Genomic DNA, 17794 nt, shown 5'->3' with positions numbered 1-17794 from the left:
TGGGGTCAGCACTGACTTTTGGAGGGCCAATAAGCACCTGGTCTTCTTGCTCTGGAAATCTGGAAGGAAAACAAGGCAAAGCTAGCAAGAACATGAATTGTCCCAATTCACACACACTGACTTGAGGTCTCACTGCTTACAACAGATACCGAATTTGGGTGTTGTGACTATCAAGTGTCTGTGCTTGAGATGGTAATGAGTTGCTTGAACCACTTTCTGCCCAGGGATCTGGCTCCCTGGTGCCTCATGCAAGCCAGCTGTAATCAGATGGCAGAGAGCTGATGGGAAATGCGGCGACCCTTCTTCCTTCAAAAACGAATGATTCTCCCTATTAATAACCACGCAGGCACTTGTATGAAATTTATAAAGCACCTTCTCATTCAGTATATGGGAAATGTATAGAGCTGGTAGAGCAGTGTCTCTGGGAGAATGGCTTGGGGGATGCATTGCAGTCATTGCTCTCTTCTCAGAGACTTGCTTTGACTCTTGCATGGGTTGCAGCAGGGACAAATTGAAGGGACACTCACAATCATGGTGTGATAGCTGCAGACCTGTTTAGTTTTCAGTGCTGGCACAGCTTGAGGTATGTCCTAGAAAGCTAAAAGGAGCTGGCAGAAAGCAGAGAGGCAAGGTAAAATGTAAGATCTGTAAGAGCCTAGTATGACCCTGGAGCACAAAGTGTGAGATCTGTCAAACAAACAAGATCTCTATTGACAATTTTCATGTTAGATTACACTTTGGAGTTCTAGGCCCAACATCCAGACTCAGCTGCCCAAATTCAGTGGTCAGATAGATTTGCACAAGCTGTCACACTCATTATTTCCTAAAGGCTCCCAGCAGAGTCTGGACAGAGCTGATGGTGCTCTGGGTGAATTGTAATGTTTGTGCTTTGTCCTTTGGGTGCAAATCAGTGCTGCCTTTGTGCTCCGGGTTATGCTGTCCATATCAGTCCAGCTTCAGTGCTGGGTAATTTCAATGCCAGTGGATAAATGACTAATAGAGTCCTAAAGCTGAAAGTAACCAAACTTCTCTAATTTAGTTTTCAAGTTCTGCTAAGTACTCCAAGAGGATTTAATGCAGTGTGTGAGTAATTAACACTGGCTATCAATTCACAGCGGCTCTCTTGCTACAACTCAAAGCACTGTGCAAACAAAGTAGAATAGAAGTCACCCTTTCAAACTTCCTAAAGGGAAAAGAGAAGGCAAATAATAACCCAATCTCCTGGGATTATCCTAAAGTTAGAAACGTGCATTAAAATGATTGAAGGAAAACAAACAAAAAAAAGCCAACTTCTTCCAAAGTAATTTAGGACTTTTAATTGCAGCAAAATGGGGAATTCAGTGGAGATTCCCAGAGCAAACAGTAGCTGTGTCCCCCTTGGTTGCATGTTCCTATAGCAGCTGTGTCCCCCTTGGTTGCATGTTCCTATAGCAGCTGTGTCCCCTTGGTTGCATGTTCCTATAGCAGCTGTGTCCCTCTTGGTTGCATGTTCCTATAGCAGCTGTGTCCCTCTTGGTTGCATGTTCCTATAGCAGCTGTGTCCCCCTTGGTTGCATGTTCCTATAGCAGCTGTGACTTCTTTTAAAGCAAAACCCAAAGCGTGGTTTTGCACTCAGTGTATCATCACTGGCTCTGGGGTCACGGTGTCCTAGCAGAGACTAAAGGCAGGAAGGTGCTGCTGCCTTGCCAGCTCTGATTCTTTCATATGAATTTGGCACCGTGATCCCTCCTTATTCTTGTGGCTCTGATGGGGTCACCTTGAAGAGCAGTTCCTGCTGCAGGGTTCATTACCTGCGTGGCCATGTGATTCAATTAGGTTCATTTGATGGTGACTAATATCTGGTAACATCCATCAGAACCAAGCTGCTTAGCAGAGAACAGTGCAGTGTATTAATCTCTTTTCCTTCTGTCGCCGCCTTTCAACAACAAGCTAATTCCATTTAATACACGATGGTACTGCATAATTGGTGATATAAAACGAGAGGAAATGGGAAAAAATGGATACAAATGCATCTTGGCTCCGATTCAGCTGGTCCTTCGTTTCCTCTGAATCTGAAGATGAATATCAGAAAGGGACAGCATGTGAAAAGCATCGATGGGGGAACGATGGTGCAAATACTCTGTGTTAAGGCAGCTGTGGTCAGGCCCTCGGATAGCTGCAAAAAGTGAGATGCTGAACGTCTTTTCCTTCATTTCAGTGTGTTTTTGAGGGCGTCTTTATTTGATTTCTTTCTTTCTGGATTTGTTCCGAGCTCAGGAATAAATAAATAAGTAAATGAAGCTCCTTTCTTTGGGCTGATGAATAATTTAGGCTCCTAAAATGTAAGAAACGCTATTCTCTGATTGGCTTAAAAATGCACTTTTTGAAACCTCCAAGCCAGCAGCTTTGTTGGGTGCAGCATTACAGCAGAATGTCACTGCAGACTGCTCCCGTATCCCTGCAGATGCACCCGGATACAGTGCCTGTCCCACAGCATCGTGCGGGAAGGCAACTTCATCTGTTCACTCTGCTCCAATCAGTGCTGCCTTGAGATACTGATCTATGACCTTGCAGCCTGGAAAGTGCCATGTGCAGGCAGGAGGCATTAAAAGCTTGAGCTTCATAGGGGTCACGTGAATTTACGGTGCCAGCAAAGTGAGTTTGTGCTTGAAGGTGAGGTGATCAGATGCAAAGGTGGCTGGACATGCTCGGTGCAAGTACCAGCAGTGCTGTAGAGACACAAGAGGGAGCTATGGATTCTCCTGAGATGCAGCAGGGTTTGCCCAGGCAGAAATTCACTGTGATCAGACTGTGATCCTCAGGCCTGGACCTGGAAGTGACCTCTTCTCTAGGGCCAGCCATGGGCAGGGGTGCAGCTGCTTATCTCACAGTAGGTGCTTTACAATACAGCACAACACTTGGCTTCAAAATCACATCAAGGAGAAGCAGTGCGTGTACCTGCATTGTATCCTCACAGTTCACACTTAGCAGGAAGTAGAGATATCCAACTCAGTGCATTCCTACAAGGTGACTGCTGTATATGTAATTATTCTGGACTTCACAGGATTTGGAGTGTTTGTTTATAGAGCTGCAAGGAAAGCCTCCAGTTTCTGCATTCACAGCTCAAAATCCACATTTTGGATAGCATCACTGCTTGGTTACCCGACAGTCTGCAGTGCTGAGCATTGCCAGCTGCTTTGTGACTCTGCCCTGTATGATGCACTGTCCTTTTCTCAGATATCCAGTGTAATTCTGCTTGAAGAAAATCACTGCCTTCCCTCCCCCTCTCTCCTTTCAAACCTTTTAAATTCCTCTCGCGTTTTTTTTTGTCCTCATTCTTGCCTTTCACCCCAGTTCCTGGGTGGATACTACGCTCTATACTTGATTCAGTCTGAGCTATAAATAAGAAGCAGTTTGTTGGAAAGTAAAATTAGCAGGCCAGATTTTCAAACTCGCTTCTAAATGTGTGCCTCGAAGAGTACATGGCCTCGTTTTTGGAGGTGCTGAATGTTGTTGTTATCCTTGATTTCAATGGGAATTTGTGGTGCTCAGGACTCCTGGAAATCAGGTCACTTTTCTGTTTGAGACTTGAGCATGGATGGAAAAGCCTGACCTCCAGCAGTGCATTACAGGTGGAGAGGCCAGAGCACACAGAAAGGTTGACAGCTGCTCTGGGTCAGTCATTTGCTCAGAGTGCTAAGGGAGTTTTAGGAAGGTCCCTTCTGTTTTTAAGGGATAGGAGATTCGCAGTGAGTGACCACAGACGTTCTTCTGTCCCCATGGTGAAACATCTCAAGTCCTTGGCTTTGGTTACTTGTTTGCATGTGATCGTAGGCATTTGTCAAATGCTGGAGCTGTTAGCTTGATCTGACTGTTGCTGGGGGAGGCGGTTTGCACTGTGGTCATGTTGGGGTGAGTTATGCTCAGAGCTGTGGTGGATACCCCATCCTTGGAGACACCCAAAGACGGGGTCCTGAGCACCTGATGGAGCTGTGGGTGTCCTTGTTCATTGCAGGGGAGTTGGACCAGGTGACCCTTAAAGGTCCCTTCCAACTCAAACACTTTGCACAGCAAAGCGGAGACAGATGATGCTGGGATTCTGCCCACTGCTTGCAGCCCGTGTAGACCCATAACCAGAGGACATGTTACTTAGCAGCTCCGTACTTGGCTGAGCTTTCATGCTTACAAGCTCTGCTGACCCAAGCAAGTACTGGAAATTGGCAGAGAAACAATCTATTCAAGTTTCTGGACATCTGTGAGCTCTGTAGGGAGGGTCCTAAGGAGGTGAAGCCTGTGGCTGCTTTACTTGTGCCACAGGAGCTTGTTTCCTTGCTCCTGGCCATGCTGGGAGAGTTAGCATAGGAAATGGACACTGCAAGTGGAACGAGCAGCCAGATCTCATTGCAGGCATCACTTCTGTCCTCTAATTTGCTTTGTGCTTTAGGAAGAATCTCAACAGCATTGACTGCCTGCAGCTGGAGCAACAAAGGGACAGAGTGGCAGAAGAGGGGCTACTTTGGTAGATGCTTCTTGACTCTGCAAAGAGAAAGAGTTCTTTACCTGCCACCAGGAAAATAGTTTCAGGCTTTTGACTGTGCTTTTGGCATCTGTGCTTAGCACAGCTTTTGTAATTAAATTGAGCTTCTGGTTAGGAAGGCACAGGTGATAGTAAAAGCTGCAGAGTATGTGGTTGCCAGATTTCTCATTTCTACAGCTGCGTAACCCAAGGCTCTGCTCTAGAAAACCAAACCACAGATAGATGATCCAGTAAAAGGTGTTTGCTTGCAAAGAGCTCAAAATAATTCTTCTTTGTTAGCTCAAAAGCCTCCAACTTCTCTCTCCAAAGCCTGCTGTGTGCTCACATGCCAAGACAAGTTTTTGGCATCCTGCTCTAATGCACAGAGCTACGCTGGGGTGAGAGCAGCTGCTTCACTCTGCGTTTTCCATGTGCTTTTCCATCTTCGGTGAGAGAGTTTAAATAGCTATCTTAAACCAGCTGGGATTACAGAAGAGGAGGTCAAAGCTGAATTTGACTTATTTGACTTCCCGATGGTTTATCTTGGAGAGCTGCTTTCCTATCTGTGCTGTGTTACCTGCCATGCTAATGGTGTAGCAAGCTTTTGGCAGAGAGTTTGGCTTGGGAGGGCACGGCTGAAGTGCTGCTCTAAGACCATGCAGTCTCTTCCTACCCTTTTTCATTAGCTAGAGCACTACTCCACTTTAATGACCAGCTTGGTAACATGCAGAGAACCCTCGTCTCTGGTGGGCTATCCTGTGTCTCTGTTCTTTCACGTGTATCTTATTGCTTTTGGCATTCAGATGGGAATCGAGCTAAATGCTCAGAATCCAACAGTGGAAAGAGCAGAGGGCAGGGGAATACGTACAAAAGAGAAAGGAGAGATGAAAGAACAATGAATGAAACCCTATGCAGCATCATTTTGAAGTAATTAGTTGGATTCATGATGAGTTTTTCTTGCTTTAAAAACCCAAGGAGGTGATCGTTGGCAAAGCTCTGCCACAGTAGGGTTGCTGAGAGCAGAGAAAGACATCCTGGGCAATGTGTTGCAGTAAAACTGACAGTCTTCCATAGAGTTCAAAATAGCGATTATGGGACAATCCCTGAGGGAAAGGCTTCTGTTTAAGTAAGAGCACAGCAGAGGTCAGGGGAGCTCAAATAAGAGCCTCCTGGAAAGGAGCCGGCATGACACAGAAGGACATGTTTATCCCCAGGGTGAGTGCATGGAGTCTGCCTCATTAGAGCAAGCTGTGTGTGCAGTGCATGCAGATCGCTGGGTGAGCTGCAGTAGGGTCAGCCTGCAGACTGGGAAGGCATTGGAGCTGAGCAGACACATGGGAGTCTTTTTTCCCTTGTTCTTTTATTCTTAGAGACACTTGAAGATTTGATGGAGAGGGGAAGAAAGGTTCTTAGTTGGAGTGAGCTCTCCCAGCAAGCTGCATCTGCACTGAGCTCCCACAGAGCGAAGCCTGCAGGCGTTTTGTGTGCATGAAAAACTGATGCAAGTTTTACTTTTGCTGCCAAGATGCATCTGTAAGAGGCAGAGAAGTCTGTGAGCTTGTCAGGGCCTCTGCACCATGATATTGCATTCGTGTTACCTGTGGAGCAGTGCTCCCAAAGGGATCTCTTTGCCATATCTCACCTTGCAAAGAGACCCCTATAGAAAAGCTGGCTCTGGGAGACATGATTAAAGGGCACGGTGGGAGCGGGTTGGCAGTAGAACTGGATGATCTTGGGGCTCTTTTCCAGTCTAAGTGATTCTATGGTTGTATGATTCTGTGACCAGATGTGGCAGCTCCTACCCCTCAACAACCTGGTGAGTGATGCACACCTACAGTTTATTGTAAAAGAGATGCTGTCCTCAGCTCAAAGATGCCACTAGCCGGCAAAGGTTGTACGTGAACACTTGGTGCCGTGTTACTTGTATTGTAGATATAGAGCTATTTGCACACAGTGTTTTCCCTAATGAGGAGATGAGTCTTCCAATAACTTAATAGAATCCTGCAGGGGGCCCTGATTTACCTCTGACAAGTTAAACCGTTGCCAGATCAATACTGTGCTCTCTTGCAGTAAATAGGCTTGATTTTAAGTATTCAGTAAGGATGTATTTTGGATTAAGGACCAGTTTTTCAAGGTGAGAGCCTGCTGTAGGGCACAGATGCTGCTTGGGGGTGGCTGCTCTCCCCACAGGCTGCAGATCTCAGCCCCCTACATTTGGGAACTGCTGTAAGCAAAGGCACATCTCTTCCCTGGCAGAGATCTCTGTAGGAGCGTGGATCTGAGCAATTCCACTTCCAACCACTTCATTTAGTACCAGCAGCGAATGCTGTGAGTGGAATGAGGGCCTGAGGATAATTATCATTCAAGTGACTGCTAGACAAAATGGGTTTGTATGGAGCTGGACCTCAAAATCTGTCTCTGGTTCTGTGTGTGCTTCCCCTGCTGGAGATGTGTGTTGGGAGGGTGAGCTCCGGAAGGATCTCTGCAAGAGATACTCTGTGAGTGGGATGGAGACCTTTCAGGTAATAACCTCTCATTGCTAGAAGTGTCTCATCATCCTAAAGAAATGCAAAGATCTGCTGTCTAGAAAGATCCTATTAACTGTTACTGTCCGTTTTCTGGTACATAAGCACTCAGCTTTTCATAAGAACAGGATCCTTATCCCTCTTCTTATGTTGGAGAAGCGGCCCCAAGTCATGAGATGTAGGCTGGGACCTGCTGCCACACATCCCCAAAGGACAATCGTAAGGCTTGGGTAACTGAACCAGCGAGAGTGTTAAAAGCAGAGTACTTATAGTGAATACACAGCTTCAACATTTTCATTGTGTCACTACTGTTTAATCCTTCCTTAATCCCCTTATGCTGCTCGGTAGAGGTTTCTTGTGTTATTTTCGTTGTCTTGCTAATAAGATGCTGCACATAGTAGAGATTTACACTGAAAGGCATTAGGGGGGATTATACAAAGACTAGACAAGAAGTACTCACAAAAGGTTGGAGATTTTATTACCAATTTTTTGAATTTCTATCACAAAAGAATCGTACTGTGAGAATTATAGAAAATTTCTACTGTAAAAACTGAAAAGATTTCTACCATTCAAAAGACTTATCTCCAATTTCAGCACTGGTTACTTTTCAGACTCACGCTAACAGAACTGGAAACATCTGATTTTTCTGTGGCTTCTAATGGCCCCAGATTCTTGGGGAAAGAAAGAATTAAGCTCCTTCCTCTGCTGGACCAGGGATACATGAACATCCCCTGTGGTACCCCTCATGAAGACCATGGATGGGCTTTGGCACCCAGCTTTGGCACCTTCTGAAACGGTCAGTTCATTTCAGAAGGGCTCTGCAGGTGATAGAAGACTTTTTGTGCTGAGTCTTTACAACCACAGTTACCTAATTGCAAGCACTGGCTGCAGTAGACTAAGACTGATATCTTGCAGATGAGATTCTGGTCTTTTGTTTCATCATTACTAATAAACGTGGCTGGAATTTTGCAGAGGCAAAGATACGCTGGCAGCAGATCAGCAACGAACATGGAAAATAAAAATGCTTTTAAATAAAATAGCAGAAAACAGGAGGTAACATGTTTTATATCTAACCATCAGAGCTCCAGGAAATTAATATAGAATAGGGCCTAAACTAGAATTGAATTTGAATATATTGCCCATTAAATCAGGACTTGCTCGGTCTCCTTAGAAAACTACAACATAGTGTTCAGTATCAGCTCCTGAAGCCAAGCTTGGGCCCCTTCTATGAGAAACCCTGACTCTGCTTTGGGAATCTTTGTAAGGTTTCACATCAGCCTGGGGAATTTCCTAAAGTCCTGTGCCAGATGCTGGTGGGTGTCAAACTATTTTGACTTTTAGAGATCTAAGTTCCTTCCAAAAATGGCACAGAATCCTAAATAGGAAGTAAGGCTTGCTGGCACTGCTTGCTTTTCTTACTAGCATTTTGGTTTGTCGTTAACAGTGGTCCTGAGTTGCCTGTGCTACACAGGTTGGAAAACACAACTTTAAGTGACTTGCGTGCAATAAGGGGGTGCTTAGCTGGGAAGGCAGCAGAGCATCCTACTTCTGAGACCCATTCTGAGCTAGGAGTGTGTTTCTTTCACCCTAGTTTTTATTCTTAGCTCAACAAATAATGGCTAGTTTTATCATTAGCACCTTTTTGTTGTTAGAGCAGTGTTGGTTGCTGAAAATAAACTCGGTGAATGAATGGGATAAGGAAAATGAAATCCAAGGCTTGTACAGCCATGAGGATATAAGTACCTAAATGTGGTCACTTTGAAGGACTCAGGTTTCTAAATGCATGTTTAGCTGGAGCTGTGGTCTTCACTGAGGGGTAGAACTGTTTCTTAAAGTCACCTTACAATAGGAAGTGGACATACTCTGTTCTTGTGCTCTGAGGTGGAATCAGCTCCACTTCAAACATGCCAGACAGCTTTGTCTGAAAACTCTTCCTGCAGTGGGAATTCTGTACCTGGTATCATCCCATTTAGCGGTTCACTGTTCTCCTTGTTAAACAGTTCATCTGCTGACAGAACTTTTCATTAATACAATTAAATTCTCTTGCTTCTGGCCCTGTCAACAGAGTTGTCCATAATTAATCCTTTCTTTTGTGCAGGGACCTCTTATATGCATGACGACTGCTTTGCTGTTTCCCCTGTCTTTGTTAAGTGCTCGACCCTGGTTCTTTCCATCTTCACACACATGCTGTTATTTCAACCTCTGATCCCTCTATCCTTTTTCAGATCTTTTCTGAAGCTTCAGCTCTTGCTTCAAAATGTCTGCAGATGCTGCACCCGGCCTTTCAAATTAGAGGGGCTGCGAAATAGAAAATTAGAAATGTAATGGAGCACCACCAACGGGAAAAGAAATGCTGTTTCTTTGTGCTGTATTTGCCCTAAAAATTGGTCATTTTTCCTTCACCTTTGGGGTTGGAACAAGATGGTCTTTGAGGTCCTTTGTAATCCAAGCCATGCTATGATTCTTAGTAATACTGTGTTTCTCCACCCAAGAACCTTCGTGCTGTCATCTGGGTGGTGGGGACTGCAGTGTTGGATGGTGCAAGCTCCTGCTCCCATTGCAGAACATGGAGAGCCTGCTGCTCCGTTGTGGTAGTGGTACTGCAAAAAGCCTAAAGAGCTCTCGTTAACTGCTGGCTACACAAAAGATAGCAAATAGGAGAAGTGATTTACTTTGTCATTGACATGCACCACAGTCATGACGACAAGCGCGAAATGAAAATTGTCTCAACTCAAATGCTCTCCTGTGGTAAAGACGAAGCATTTCATAATTGTGGAATTAGAAAATGTAGACAGCTTATTTCATTTGTGGCAGTTTTGTTAATAATGCATGGGGAAGGCAAGTAATAATCGGGCATGCAATTATGTTTAAACTGTTTTCATGGGGTGAGAAGAGACAAAACCGAATAGCAACAAGAAAAAACCACACCAATAAGTGTTGAGCTTCTGACTATTATTCTGTCTGTGTTGGGTATTTGGATTGATACCAGTCTTACTCTTTGCTATTGCTGCAGACTGTGAGTTGGACATCACCCCACGCTGTTTTACGCCAGCAGGTTTCACTGGCCAGGCTGAAGTGGGAGCCTTTCTTCTCCTCTTTTAAACTTGCATGGAGTTTGAAATTCAGGTGACTTTTGACGAGGGACGCCCAGACTCACTCAGACAGTGCTTCAGAAGCTCAAAGCATCTCATTGGCTCAGAGTTTTGCCAGTGCTGCTTCTCAAGTGGGGAGGCTGGATTGCAGGGAATGCTGAGATTGAATCCTTCCGATGAGGTCTGTGCATTCTACAAATGAAATCTCTGTGTGTTGCTCATAAGATTCTTGCTCTTTGCTGTGCCTGGCTCTCAGTAAAGCCTGTAAGCTGCAGTTTACGAAGTGGTGCTAAACAAACCTTGCCTTACTGATTCAGGATGAGGGCAGCAGGATCGATTCAACCCAATGGAGGCTGTGATGCCACTGGCACGGTGTGCACAGTGCTGCTGAAGTAAGGTTCCTCTCCAATCAGTTTTTGGTTTTACATTGTGCACCTTGTTGTTCTGCAAACATGATCGAGGACGAATTCCTAATTTTAGAGGTAACATCTAATGATTTGGTCAGCCTGAAATTCAGGTCTTGTTTCCAATGATACCAAAGTGCTGAGGTTATGTCTAAGCTGAGGTATATTCACTCTGTTCCCATAAAACACGTAGTGTAAAAATGAAAGGTTACCCATGCTCAACATTGGTATTTCTTCTTATTTACTTGCTATGAGGTCTCCTTGACTGCAGCAGGGAGATTGGACATTGATGATCTTTTATGTCTCTTCCAACCCAAGCCGTTCTGTGGTTCTCTGATTGCCAGCTTGGGGGATGTCAGTGCATATCTCATAATCATTATAGAGGGGGAGGGGGTTCTACTCAAAAAGTCATGTGGCTAAGGAAAATCTGAAGTTTATTTTATTAAAAGAAATCTTCAATTTCCTGCTATCCCCAGGGAAAACTCAGAAATACTAGTTGTCGGGTCTGTGAAATCCTATATTGAATTAAAAGCTTTACAAAAACTACAGATGTTAGTAGTTCCAAGTCATGGAATCATAGAATGGGTTAGGCTGGAAGGGACCTTAAAGACCACCTAGTACCAACCCTGCTCCAACCCTATAGGGTTGCTACTCACTAGACCAAGATACCCAGGACCCCTGCAGCCTGCCATTGAATGCCTCCAGGGATGAGATAGATCTCCTACTTTGAGAACTGTGGAATTACTTCTAGTGGGAGGTGCTAGGACTGGGGCAGCCATCAGATAATTCGGGTTTGGTGGTAAGCAGCAGAGCGTTGTGTGCTGTGTATCATCAGATGATGTGAGCTGGCTTCTTGCAGCCATTGCACGGCTGTCCATCCATGATCGAAGCCTTTTAACTCCTGGTGTCACAGTGCTGTCAGAGCCAGCAGCCCAGGGTCCAGCTGCCATCTGTTTAGCTACAGCTCTTTGGGGTTTGCTGGAAAAGCAGTGGCTTTGCAACAGCAGGGAGAAGCTTTCCTGCTCTGCATGACAGCAAGCTGCAAATCTTCCTATCATCATCTCTGTGTAGATGTTTACCCAGTCCCATTAATCTTATTTCTGTAAACTGCCTGCTTGGGAAGTGCAAAAATAGAACGTATTGCTTTTTTTTTTCAATTCCCACTAGAAAACAGGGTGGGTAGTAAAGAGTGAATTCCTAGGCTGAAAATAGCAACCCGTGTTAACATGAGCCTCTGGAGATCGGTATATAAACACTCAGCCCTCAAGGGAATTAAAATCTCTTCACGTTCAGCAGCGGTGCTTGTGGTGATTAGGTGATATTTTAGTCGGAAATGAATCTTCTGCTTCTAGGTATTTGCAGAATGCCAGAAAAGCTGGATAAAGTTGTATCTCTGTGTCTCACAATATGTGAGACTTCGGTGTGTCTTCGGTACGAATGTTCTTAAACAGAGTATGTGTGTTGATAGGGAAGTTAAGGGTAAGGCAGTCTTTCTGCCACAAGCCAAAGGATGGCTGGGAGCAGCAGTTCCCAGGCTGGAACACCATTGCAAAATCACTCATCAGACCCCAGGTCCAATAGGACCCTCCAAGCACTTCTGTATTTCTCTGAGTCAGAGTTGTCCTGTGTCTCATGGACCCAAGCATGGGGATGGATGAACTGCCACATCTCTGTGTTGGAAGGGGCAGGCATTGGTCAAGCAGCCACTGGATGTGTGTAGAAGCAATTGTTGCTCCTGCAACAAGCAGACAGAGAAATATTTTGCACTCTCTTGTCCACATGTGATATGTGCACATACACTGGTGAGGGTCAAAGGATCATGACTTAGGTTTTATTGCGTTCCTCTCAGTATAGGCTTGATATTTTGGGACCCAACAGTATTTAAGCCAGTGAGGTAAGGCAAAGCGAGGAATTCAGGATATGATTCTCTATAATCCATGTGATACAGTCTGGCACAGCAGAGAGATTTACAATTGTTTTTTTTTCTGCATGCCTTGGAAGCTGTTTTGGACCGAGTTTGCTGTTTAAATCAGGTAACACTTGCTGCTTGCTTCTGGTGAATGTTCAAACTAAAGCCTTGAATTCTCTTTTACACAGAAATGCTTTTTGTAGGATCCATCCATTTTGATCTCGGTTTGACTGTTTATCTCTTCTATGTCTTGCATCTAATTTATATTCCAGCATGGTAAAATTAACTTGATAACAGTCCTTTAGCTTGTCGTCTTAAAACACACGCTTGGCCTGCAAGAGCCAGTAAAGTCATGTTTATGAGGGTATTATGGTCTAGTAATTGGGAACAGACTGACCTGTTGGCTGCAGGGCCTACAGAAGGTGGATTGCATACTGATCTTGTAACTAGCTTTGTACAAAACAAACAGTGACTGCAGTTTTGGATCTGAACCCTGTTCTGGAGCCAATTAGAGTCAAAGAATGTCTTTTCATATCTCTAACAAGCATTAGCAGTGTTTCCCATTGGAAGCATCTGTCCTAACTTAATATCTAAAATGGCCAGGGGTGAGCAAGTCACCTCACTGGACAGAAATGAACCCATTCAGTGCATTCCTAATTTCAGATTGCAACAGGCATGTAAAGGAGACCAGGCAAGCTGTCTTCTGGAGATACCAGCTTCTCACCATTCACCTTTAAAAGGTTTCGGTGTTTCAGACTTTGATGTTCAAAGCCAGGTGAAATGAATCCCATTATCAACACGCTCTGTGTACCTCTGCAGCTATTTGCCTTTAGCTGAGATGATTCTGTCTCCCTGGGGCAATAGCACACTTGTCATCTTCATTGGGATCAGATGATCCATCACTTCTCAGTGGGATTATATTAATACTGTAGTTTTGGTTGTCAGTTCTTTCCCATATAGAGAGGAAAAAAAAAAAAGCCCTCCAAACCAAACTTGGCATGGCTTGATGAGTTGACCAGTTCTGCTCTATGTACTCCTAATGAAGTAGTGAGACAGAGTGGTGGAGTGTCCTTATTTGGGACCTTATTATTTGTGTCTCACCCCAGGATACACCTGCAAATGGTTTATTGTCACTTGCCAGCTTTGTCAGCAGGAACCAAGTACATCTGTGGCTGGAGTGCCACAGCCAAGAGGGCGGTCGATGTTTTGATAGCATCAGTCCTGTTCTGATGCGGAGCCCTCGTTAGCAAATGTGATTCAGTACTCCCTAATTCTGATGGCTTGCAGCACTGGTTTGCTAACAGGTGCATGAGTCAGCAGCCTTGCAGCTTCTCCATGTGCTCAGCTGCATTAATATTTACTGCATTAATATTTACTGAGGGACAGAGGCTGTGGTGGGCAGCACACACTGTGTCTGTGCTGGGCAGGAGGCTGGTCTGTGGCCTCACCAATATCCTTGGGCTGTGGGGCTGAGGGAGCTGAACTGAAGCACGCTAATTCAGTGGCTGCCATCTACACTGAAACCAGAGAAAGGATATTTCACCTGGCTTTAGGGCATTGGTTGGGGTCTTAACAGTGTTTGCCTTAAGTAGGAACAGATGTGTAGCTTCCTGGCCTGCAGTTTGGGTTATAATATACGCTGTGTATACTCTACTACTTTACTCTTGGGAAGGCAAGCCATGTTTTTCCCACTGTGGTACCACACATAAATGCGAGTATCAGCAGATTTCATGTTGACTTGCAGTCTGTGGAGTAACTGACATGCCATCCTGGTAAACTTGGACATGAAACACCACGTGTGGGTGTGGATTTGTGTCAGGTGTACTTCAGGAGAAAAAGACTGCTTGCTTCTCTCCCTTCAACTCCATATTAATTTGTTCCTCTCTTTCGTATGATTAGAAAGAAGATGGGGGGTACACAGGCAGGATCAGAGCACCTGCATCAATAGCATCACCTGCATAAATGCCATCAGCTGTTCACATCAGGAGCAGAAATGGATGGCCAAAGCTCAGACCTGTGTAGCCAAAGAAGCTGATGCTTTTCAATCTGTGTTCTTCAGTGGTGCGTACAGGGACCAGTCACGCGTTTTTGAAGCAGTTTTATATCTGCTTCTTTTCTCTTCTAATTGTTGTACAAAGCAGAGATGACTGGGGTTGGTACTTAAAAGCTTTTTTTGTTAAGTTTGAATTACTTCTGAGTTACTGCGTTGAAATGATAGCTCATCTTCCTTCAAAAGAAAAATACCAAGCAGGCTATTTTCCGATGCAACCACGTTGAAATTAGCTGAAAGAAATGTCTCAAATTGCTTGACATCATCTCATGCATTTCACCCTCACCATTGTTAGGGTTCGTTAATGATTCCATTACAAGCTCCTATTTGCAGAAATGGTCTTCTCAAAACCATCTGTGTTGTATTGTTTATGTTATATAAACGCTCAAGGACTAGACGTGTATTAATAGATAGCCTTGTGATTGCGGAGCCAGCAATTACTTAACTTGTGATTACTCTATCACAAAGTCTGCTGACTCTCAGCACTTCGCAGAGGAGAATAACATTCCTTCTGCAAATTGGGAAGATAATTTTCTTTGGAATAGCACTTGTTACACAGTGTGGGAAATCATCTGAATGCAGATAAGCAGTAAAAGCTGTTTAGTGTATTGGGATGCATTGTGATGCTTGGGGAGAAACTGTCAGGGCGGTGAGACTTATCAGTCCCAGGGGATGAAGTGAAGGTCCAAGAGCAGAGCTGTAGGCATCCCAGGAGAACATGTGCTGGGTGGAAAAACAAGTGACTGTAACCCTTTATTTCCCCCATTCTTCTTGTGTAGCATGTCCCAGTGCTGTTGTTCTCTGCACTGGAACAGAAAGCCTTCATATCTCATTCTTTTCCATTGCATTAGCCATTGATTCTTACTGTGTCATCACTCCCTAATGATAAAGAGTGCAGATCACGCAAACAGGAGTAAAAGATGTGCAGCACAAGATGGTGCATTTAAGATCATATCCTAGACTGCTGACTTCTTTGCCCTGAAGCCTTTGGAGCCGCTTCCTACATCCCGTGGGTATGGTGATGTCATGGACTGATACCTTACAATACTCAGGGGAAGAATTGCCATAGCTGATGTCCTATGCAATAACTATTTTGTGCCCAGAAGAGGCTCTTGTTGCAGTGTAAAGCATTTGAGATGCGTGCTGGCTGCTTTTAGGAAGCCCAGCACGTGACCTTTTGGGTTAAAGATTCTTTATCTTTTACAGATCACGTTATTGCCTTCCAGTAATGTCTCCCTGTTTGGCTCTATAGGAAGAGATGGAAGACCAAGTTCCAGTTGCTAGCAAAGGCACAAAGCAAGATTTTTTGGCATTGCGAATAGAGAACTGAAGAATTGTTTGAGTTGGAAGGGACCCTCAAAGGCCATCTGATCCAACTCCCTTCAATGAGCAGGGACATCAGATCAGGAGCTCAGAGCCCCGTTCCCTGACCTTGGGTGTCTTCAGGGATGGGGCACTGTTGTATTAGGCACCCACCACCTCTCTGGGAAATCTGTTCTAAATTTGTTTTTCACAGTTGCTCTAATAAATATATCGAATGGAAATGGAATGGTTTGCTCAATGAAACTTTCTTAGTGCTCTGAGTGAACAACATCCAATAGTAGAAATAACAAAGAGATAGAAGAGATTGGATTTAGAAGAAAGAGGGTTAAAATGTCCTGCCTGCCTCAGGGGAAGAAGGTGGACCAACTGTGGCCTATATATATCTCTTCGTTGTGACAGTTTTTGTAGGGCATTAAAAGAGGAGAGACTCCTGCAATACCACTGCTTTGTTAGCTGAAGAAGGAGCTTGATGTTACCGACTCCTTCACCCAATGCATTCCTGGTTTAGTGGCTTTATAGGAGTCGCATTATTCAAAGTTTCTTTAAAACAATTACTGTAATCATACATACATTGTCACAGTGTAAGGAACCAGAAAATTGCATTGCATAATTCCCTTGCAGTTGTCTGAGAAATCTCCTGTCTGCTCTGCTAACACAGAGCAGATATCTGATGTGGAATCGTTCTTTTCCTACAAAGGGACTGCAGTGCTTTCAAGTTAGAGAAGAGCAATAGCAAATATAAATATATTTTATCTGCCGTGTTTAACAATTGAATAAAAGAAAAGTGTTAGCAGAGGTCAAGCATTGTTTGAATGTGTTGCAAATGGTTTCCCAGGGAAACAGCAAATCAGTACTCATAGCCTACTGCAGCATCTTCAGAACAACATCCAGCCACCAGCCCCAGCCGTGTTTACTATAGTACTTGGGACCAAAAGTGATGCAGACCAAAGGCAAGCGAACGTGTGAGTAGGAGCAATTCCAAAAGATGAAGAAACATTCAGCAAGAGTGGCACCGTTACCATCCTACAGTGTTTCCGAATTAAATTCGCCCGTGTCAGACGGTAAATGCTTTTTCTCCTTTATATTTCAGGCTAGGCAGGAATTTACTTTGCATGCTGCTCCTGCTGTGTTCCATGCAAAGGAACGTGTGTGTGTGCGTGGATGTATTTGTATGTTTTTTTAAGTAACTAATGCTTCGGTAGCATTTTTCACACTTTAATATCATCTAGGATAAGTGCAGTTGCATTTCTTCTTTGTGCATTCGGTTGCTGTGTGAGTGATTTCTGATGGAGAAACTAACGTTGAAAGAAGAACAAGAAAGTTCTTGTGCTTCCATTCTGGCTTTTCAAAAGGCTGGGAAATGAGCTCTGTACTGTGCTATTGATTTTATGGTTAGTATATTAATAACATGTCCCAGGTCTATCGTTGTTTTAAAGACAGAGGCACCAACTTTTTGTGCCTGCCGTCCCTCAGCTCCAGATGGCAGTTGCTCTTTTGCACTGCTTTCCCCCCTTCTATTCAGAGGCGTCAGCTCTGAAGCAATTCCTTAATACAGAAACCACAAGATAGGAACTGTGAAGCCCGTGCTGTGCTCTCGCTGACATGACAGCCAAGCACAAAGTGCAGAAACACGGCTCGTTCCCTGCAGAGTGCATGCCAACTTCACAGCACAGCTCAGTGTCAGCTGGATACCTGGAGACGTCCAGCGAGAGATCGCTGCATTTAGGATGGTGATGCAGGGAATGTACAGCAGGGATATGTGTAGTAGAAATCAAAAGTTGAAAGGAAAACTTCCTAAAATACATTCCTACCTTTCTGGTTCGAGGTGGTGTCGTTTTCTTACTGTCTGTTGAAATCTCAGGCTTTAACTGTGCTGTTGCAAGTTTATTACATTCGATGTCAGACGTTTCAGAGCTCTGAGTGCTGCTTTCCAAAGTTGCTTGTTCTGCCCGTAATGAATTCTCTTCCTGCCAGGTGTGGTGTGTTCTTAGGAAT

At 44.4% G+C, this 17794-nt stretch overlaps 1 protein-coding gene across 5 annotated transcripts in view; it reads left to right on the top strand.

Annotated features, from left to right (window-relative positions):
- SLC35F4 (solute carrier family 35 member F4) overlaps positions 1–17794 on the top strand; it is a 97410-nt gene that overhangs the window by 48714 nt on the left and 30902 nt on the right. Inside the window, exon 1 of one of the 5 annotated variants that reach the window (XM_072337962.1) lies at positions 16610–16860. The exons of 3 other annotated variants lie outside the window; for them this stretch is intronic. In XM_072337962.1, the coding sequence (XP_072194063.1) occupies positions 16785–16860 (76 nt within the window). In that variant the 5' untranslated portion in view covers positions 16610–16784. Of the gene's footprint in view, positions 1–16609; positions 16861–17794 lie in introns of those variants that run through there. One more of the 5 variants, XM_072337960.1, reaches the window with a different exon arrangement.

This window comes from Excalfactoria chinensis, chromosome 5 (assembly GCF_039878825.1).
Source record: "Excalfactoria chinensis isolate bCotChi1 chromosome 5, bCotChi1.hap2, whole genome shotgun sequence".
NCBI lineage: Eukaryota > Metazoa > Chordata > Aves > Galliformes > Phasianidae > Excalfactoria > Excalfactoria chinensis.
This window is presented reverse-complemented; position numbering and strand designations above follow the sequence as displayed.